The sequence below is a fragment of the Protopterus annectens genome, chromosome 7.part0, assembly GCF_019279795.1.
Source record: "Protopterus annectens isolate FY-2018-M chromosome 7.part0, PAN1.0, whole genome shotgun sequence".
Classification (NCBI taxonomy): Eukaryota; Metazoa; Chordata; order Ceratodontiformes; family Protopteridae; genus Protopterus; species Protopterus annectens.
In genome coordinates, this window is record NC_056739.1 from 1756397884 (window position 1) to 1756405383 (window position 7500).

Here is a 7500-nt window from a genome sequence, read left to right on the forward strand (position 1 = left end):
TGCTTATTTTAGTGACACCTTGACCACTCCGAAAATCCTTATTGCTTGGATTGTATTCTACCATTAATATTAGTATTGATTTTACTCAGTATAATTGGTTACCCTATGTAAGCACCTTAGAGCAATCTGGCTGGTGGCAGCTACCCTGTAATATGGAGAGAAGGGTCACAGCTGGTGAATCTGTGTCAGCCTTTCCCAGGTGTATGTGTATGTGTGTGTGTGTGTGTGTGTGTGTGTGTGTGTGTGTGTGTGTGTGTGTGTGTGTGTATATACGCACGCCCATGTGTGTGCGTGTACATGCGCGCCTACGTGCGCGTGTGTGTGTGTGTGTGTGTGTGTGTGTGTGTGTGTGTGTGTGTGTGTGTGTGTGTGTGTGTGTGTGTGTGTGTGTGTGTGAAAAATCAGTTATTCAAGAGTGTGTGTGTTAGACACTCAGAGGTGGGTCTTGTTTGGGATTTTGGGATCTGGAGAGACAGAGTCCTGACCTGGGGTCTGGAGTGGGTTTCTGGTGTGCTGTTTGGGGAAACTGTGCTTGATGCAGAGAGCTGCATTTGAAAATGCTCAGTAAGACCATCCCTGTTTTAGTGGTCTCTCACTGGTGTCAGTGGTGAAGACTAAGGCTCCTTGATTACTGGCCTGGGTAAAGAGGGCCCATCACATATTAGTGTCAGAGCAGTGGGATTTTAATTGAACTTTTGTAGCCTGTTGTCACTAAAGGTGTGTGTACTCTCGACAGCCACAAGGTAAACATTCACAGTTTCAGTGTCACAACAGTTTTATTTATGATTGTTAGTTTAGTCAGGGAAAGCAGGCAAACATGTCAGCAGAAGATTATGGCAAGCTGATGAAGAACCAGTTGGCCTAAGTGTGTAAAGCCAAAGGACTGGTGCATGCCCACCTGACTAAAGAAAATATAATTTCAACCTTAATTGCAACTGCAGCATGGTCCAGCAACCAAGGAGATAGCCAGTTTAGTGATGAGGCTATGCAGCCTTCAGAAACAGGACAGTTCACCTTTTCTTCAGAAGACTTAAAAAATTAATCTGGAGTTAAGGGGACTTGAACTGGAGGCCAAAGAGAGACTGTGGCTTTTGGAGATCAAAGAAAAAGAGGAACTGTGATGTTTAGAGGCTGAAGAAAAGGAGAAGCAGTGTCAGCAAGAACTGCGACATTTGGAGTCCAGACAGAAACTGCAACTGGAAGCCAAATGTCTGAAGGCTGAAGAAAAGGATAAACACTATCAGTATGAACTGGAGGTCAAATGTTTGGAGACCAAAGAGAAATTGCAGCATTTGTAGGCTGAATGAAAGGATAAGCAGCATCAGCATGAAAAGGTGATACTGACTCCTCGAAGGGGTCATGCAGGTAATGGGGAAGGTAGTATTCAAAACAAGAAGCAATAAGTCAGTAAATTTCTTCCATAATTTAAAGATTTTTATAGCTATTTTCGTATATTTGAAAGGGTATGTAAACAGTATGATGCTGACCAAGAGCTCTGGGTATGGTTCCTAACCCCCTTACTCCATTGTAAAACTGTACCTGCTCTTGCTAAATTGTCTGATACTGACTGTTTAAATTATAAAAGAGTGAAACAGTGTTTATTGAACTGTTATAACATGAAGCTTACAGGAAAAAGTATTGTGAGCATAGATGCAAGACAGATGAAAGCGTATGTGATTATATTTCTGAGTTAAACTCTTATTTCCATAGGTGGGTGATTGGGTTCCAGGTTACCACTTTTGAAAGACTGGCAGACCTTTTGGTGAGGGAACAAGCCCTTAATGCTTTACCTAAGGAGATGAGAATCTGGTTAGCAGACTGAGAGTGTAATTCTGCAGATGAGCTGGGGAGAAAAGGGGAGCTCTGCTTAGAAAGCAGAGCATCACTGCACAAGAAAGAGATACCCAGTGCTGCACATGGATATAATGTAACCCATGGTGGGCAACTAAACCACCCCAACAGAGTCTACTGATACTAGGGGAAGCCACCAGTTCAGGTACATGGCCAGGATCAGGGATTAGGTATTTTAAATGTAACCATATGGGCCATGTAGCATATAGATGTCCACTGAAGCAAGGTGGGGAGCAAAAGATGAGGGTGCCAGCAAGTGGGAATAACAGCATGCCAGTAATAAGTTGTCTGGAGACAACAGAGGTACCAAACTATCACCGGAGTTTGTATCCTATCTTAATGGATGGAAGACAAGCCACTGCACATGGATATAATGGAACCCATGGTGGGGAACCTAAACCACCTCAACAGAGTCTACTGATACTAGGTGAAGCCACCAGTTCAGGTACATGGCCAGGATCAGGGATTAGGTATTTTAAATGTAACCATATGGGCCATGTAGCATACAGGTGTCCACTGAAGCAAGGTGGGGAGCAAAAGATGAGGGTGCCAGCAAGTGGGAATAACCGCATTCCAGTAATAAGTTGTCTGGAGACAAGAGATGTACCAAACTATCACCAGAGTTTGTATCCTATCTTAATGGATGGAAGACAAGACACTGCTAAGAGAGACACAGCCTCTGACATAACCGTTGTGAAGCCAACAGTGGTTAAAGAACAGTTGTACTTGCTTGGGCAGGTCATATCAATTAGAGCTTTAGGAAGGACCCCATTCCAAATACCTTTGACTTGGGTTCACCTTGACTGGGAGGGAGGAAAAGGAAACAAGAAGGTAGATGTGTTTGAGGATGTTCCTGCAGATGTGTTGATGGGCAATAATTTTGATAATGCAGTATCTTGTGTACATTTAGTTACATGCAGTCAGGCTTGGGGACAGGCAGGTACATCTGGTAGCCTGGGGGGACCCAGACAGACCCCATGTCAGAAGCTGGGGCTGGTGATGTGGTTATTTCGGGGAGGGAGCTATCTAGTAGCAGCAAACCTGAAAGTGAACCATAGCTGCTGGTAGGTGCTGATGTTCATGTGGACAGGGTGACTGCAAGGACAGAGGTGAGTGGTAGTACCCAGGTAGTACCCAGTGTTGTCAGAAGATCCTGGGATTTCTGTGGAAGGGAACTAGGAATGGCCACAAAAGTAGAGCTGAGACAGGCTCAGCTTTCGGACCCTACATTATGAAGCTTGAGGGAGGTAACTAAGGAGGCACCTGATGCTTAAGGAAAAGGGGAGTCTGTATACTGGAACAAAGGGTTACTGAATAAAACGTGGACCCATGAGGGAGGGCTAGAAGGTGAGGTAATAGGGCAGTCAGTAGTGCCTAGACCTTACCATCTGGCACCTCTAGCTATAGACTATGACAACATTCCTTTTGCAGGTCATATGGGTATAAAGCATATTAAGAGATGTATTATGCACAACTTTTATTTGGCATGGGATTGCAAAGGATGTAACAGAGTACTGTAGGACCTGAGAGCAGTACCAAAAGTTTGGGCAAGGCAGGGGACAAGGCCAAAGCTCCATTGATGCCTTTGCCTGTGATTGAAGAGCCATTTTAGAGGGTAGCTATGGATATTATGAGGTCTCTGTGTACCCCAAGCTTCACAGAGAGAAAGCATAACCTGGTAATAGTAGATTATACTAATAGATACTCTGAGGCAGTGGCTCTGTCCTCCTTTGAGGCAGAGGAGGTATAAAATGCTTTGCTATAGATTTTTAGCAGGATAGGTTCCCCAGAGAAATACTGACTGACAGAGGTGCCAATTTTATGTCAGACCTGCTGGCTTATCTGTGGAAGCAATGGTCTGGTGGAGAGGTTAAACTCTACACTAAAGACCATGCTATGGGCATTTGCAGACTAGTTCAGGAGAGAGTTGGACAAATATGTGCCCCATCTACAGTTTGTAGTTTGTATACAGAGATGTACCCTAGGAATCCACAGGTTTTCACACTTTGAGTTGCTGTATGGGCATAGGGTGAAGAGACCTTTAGATTTTATTTGTGATTAGTGAAAGGGTGAATGTAAATCCCACAAGGAGTCTGTTGTGGCATATGTCCTGAACCTCAGAACAAGGCTTAGGGAGCTCATGACCTTGGCCCAGGAGAACATGGCAGGAGCCCAGCAGCAGAAAAAGGTCTGGTATGACAGGAATGCTTGAGTCCGAGAGTATGCTGTGGGACAACAGGTTATGGTGCTCATTCCTGTCAGATGCAATAAGCTGCAGACAGCTTGGCAGGGCCCCTTTGAAGTGGTATGGAAGATTACTGATGTTAACTGTATGATAAACCTGGTAGGCAGGAGGCAGGGGTACAAATTGTACTATGTTAACATAATGAAGCTTCATCATGTCAGGAAGGTCCTTGCATACTGCAAAGGACAGAATTGATTATTAAGCCCAGTAAATGTCCGGTGGGTATGGGAGAGGTCTCGTACCTGGGACATAGAGTGGGGAGTTATAAGACTAAGCCAGAACCTGCCAAAGTAAAAGCTATTTGGGTATGGTCTGCCTCTGTTAACAAAAAGTAGGTGAGGGAATTTTTGGGGGCAGCTGCTACTATAGAAATTTGTTCCCATGTATAGTACAATAGCTGCTCCCATCACAGACTTGACAAGGAAAAACAGGCCAGATAAGGTAGTGTGGACCCCAGCCTGCGAGCAGGCCTTACAAAAGCTTAAAATGGCTTTGAGAGAACCCTTTTTGTTAGCCAGTCCAGATTACAGCAATGACAATGCAGATTGATTCTCAAGACAGGTTATAGATAATGTGTTCCCCAGACAGGCCCTTTTTCTCAAGCAACATTTTTCCAGGGTCACTTGAAAAACTACCTTGAGTCCACAAAAAGGGGGGGGGGGTGCGATGATGTGAGTTATTGCCATCTGTGCCAGGTAGAAGTGAGACAGTCCATGTGTTGCATATGCCAACATGGCTGGCTGAATTTTTGTAAATAATCTTATGTCATTTGACTGTTATATTAATTTGTACAGATGCTTGTATTAAAAATGCATTTATAAAAGTGGCATTTGTGTGTTGTGTGTGTGTGTGTGTGTGTGTGTGTGTGTGTGTGTGTGTGTGTGTGTGCGTGCGTGCGTGCGTGTGTGTGTGTGTGTGTGTGTGTGTGTGTGTGTGTGTGTGTGTGTGTGAAAAATCAGTTATGTGTATGCCAGATACTCGGAACTGGGACACAGTGGTCCAAGGTGCTCCAATATGGGTCTTGTTTGCAATATGGGTAGACAGAGTCCATTCCTGGGGTCAGAACTGAAAACATAGCAAACTTCCCTTTGATAAGCAAAAATCAGAAGACTGTGGGTTCTACTCCAACAGCAGATTATTGTATAAATTTTCCAGTACTGACAGTCCAGTGCAGCATATGGGGGCATGGGGGGGGGGGGGGTGCACTCCTAAACTTTTCTTAGAATGAGATGTTAAAGCAAGGCCCCATTGGCCTTAGTTGGTGTTAGCTCAGTTTGATGTAAAAAAAAATCACACTGCACTTATTGAAGAGATTAGGCAAATGTCAGCAATGCCCTAACCAAATTGCACCTAGTCAGTATAAATATCACCTCAGGTCTCCCCTGAAAAGAGGCTGCTAGTATAGTGGGACAAACCCTTTCATCAAAGTGTAAATAAAAATATATCTGAGGTTTCGGTTAATAATGCATTCTAACCATAGTCATGTATTATTATTATTTAATCATTATCTTCTTTTAATCATATACAGTAATAAGAGGAGAGCATAACGTTTACAGCCCTTAATTGTGGGTTATATAAGTAAGGAGAACTTTTAGCAGTGCCTGGCTCCATAGAGTAGATAGATAAACTTTTAATATGAAAGAGATAACCTGAATTTCATGGGAGCACTGGAGTAGCCAGTGGGTGATTGTGATAGTAAGCATCTATTGTGAGCCCCCCACCCATTCTTTGAGGAGGCAGGGACAGTTCCAGTCACCTGCAACATTCTGCATCCAGTGAGTGGAGATTCACTGGCTCCACTAAGACAGCATATACAAAGGGACATGGGCTTCTCTTACCAAGCTGATGATAGTAACTGTGTGTGTGTGTGTGTGTGTGTGTGTGTGTGTGTGTGTGTGTGTGTGTGTGTGTGCGTGTGCGTGCGTGCGTGCGTGCGTGTGTGTGTGTGTGTGTGTGTGTGTGTGTATGTGTGTGTTAGTATGTAGAAGCATGCCTAAATGTAGAGAGGTCACAGTAGACCCATCCATTCACACAGGCACCCATTTTGGTCAACAATGGTGGTACTAAGGTTAAAGTGAAAATGATTCAGTTGTTTGAGTTAAGTAAGCAAACCACTGGAAGCCCAGGAGAAGTGGAAGCATTAGGTTCTGGGACAGGGAGAGAACTGATGTTGACATCAGCTCTCCCTTGCAGCTCCCTTGGGCATCTATTATAGGCGCTGGTTTTGCCGAATGCTGATGTTGTACAGATGTTGTGGCATGAGACAACCAATCTCTGCTTGGATGACTTCTCTCATTGTCACAATGCCCCCCCCCCCCAAAAGAATGAATGGGCTGAGACTCACTGGAGGTGGGGATGTATAAAAGCCATATGAAACCCATACAAATGTTAGCAGTCTATAAAGTACTACACATGTAACATCATTTTATGTATAACCAGATAATGCTATTACACAAATGTGGGATGGTTCAGATGATATCAAAATATATGAAGATGCTTATACTTATTTTCTCTGTATGGGATGCAGGTTAACATGCAGAAATTGTCTAAACTGACTTTTCTGCACTCTTCACAGCACTGCTTCAATTTGAAGGGAGCATTTGCTTTGTACTCAAATAAAAACTAAATAATTTCTTCTAAGACTAGGAGAACCTTGCACATTCTGGGGGGCTCTTTGCACTTTTCTCCTTAGAATGTAAAACTAAGAAGAGATTACAGACAGCAGCAAGACAAAATAAAATACTTTATTACCTTGCCAGGTTAAATGCATCAGTTATTATCTGAGCCCGATTGATGACTGGAATTACCTGTTGCATATAAAAAGAGAGAAATTTATAAAAAGTGAAGCTGAAGTCATGAAAGAAAAACAAACAGCTAACATATTGGTGCAATTTATCATAGAGCCCATGTATACTCATTCAGCAAAGTATGCCTTACTGTTATTGATTATTTCTACATAATCATAAAAAGTAATTAGGTGGCAATCTTTTCCAAAGCTACAACTTGTTACCAAATAATAAATAAAGAAATGAAAATTTCACCATTGCTGTCCTTATTTAATGGGCATGCTGGTATTTTAATTTGTGGAGGAAAAGGTAAAATGCATTGCCCATCCTAATGCACGTACTTGCAGGTTGCAACAACACTATTTATTTTTGTATTAACATGAAGTCTGACTGTTACTATAATTCTGTCTACATGGGAATCTGTGTTGCAGATACACAAAAACCTCAGAAGGATCAGTAGTCAGATGGATGTTAGACACTGATCAGAACTTTCTAGCATACTACTGAGTCACAGCCATTAGACATTAAAGGAAGAAGTATGCACATCGAAATTTATTCTGCTGTGACATCAGTGGTAATTGGATTGTATGCTTTGTTAATCTGCTAGTCTTTACAGAG

General features: G+C 42.9%; 1 protein-coding gene across 3 annotated transcripts in view; it reads right to left on the reverse strand.

Annotated features, from left to right (window-relative positions):
- Positions 1 to 7500, reverse strand: part of LOC122807226 (aminopeptidase Ey-like) — a 1536433-nt gene that overhangs the window by 417822 nt on the left and 1111111 nt on the right. For all 3 annotated transcript variants that reach the window (XM_044078305.1, XM_044078303.1, XM_044078304.1), the window contains exon 14: positions 6848 to 6903. In XM_044078305.1, coding sequence (XP_043934240.1) covers positions 6848 to 6903 — 56 coding nt within the window. The remainder of the gene's footprint in view (positions 1 to 6847; positions 6904 to 7500) is intronic.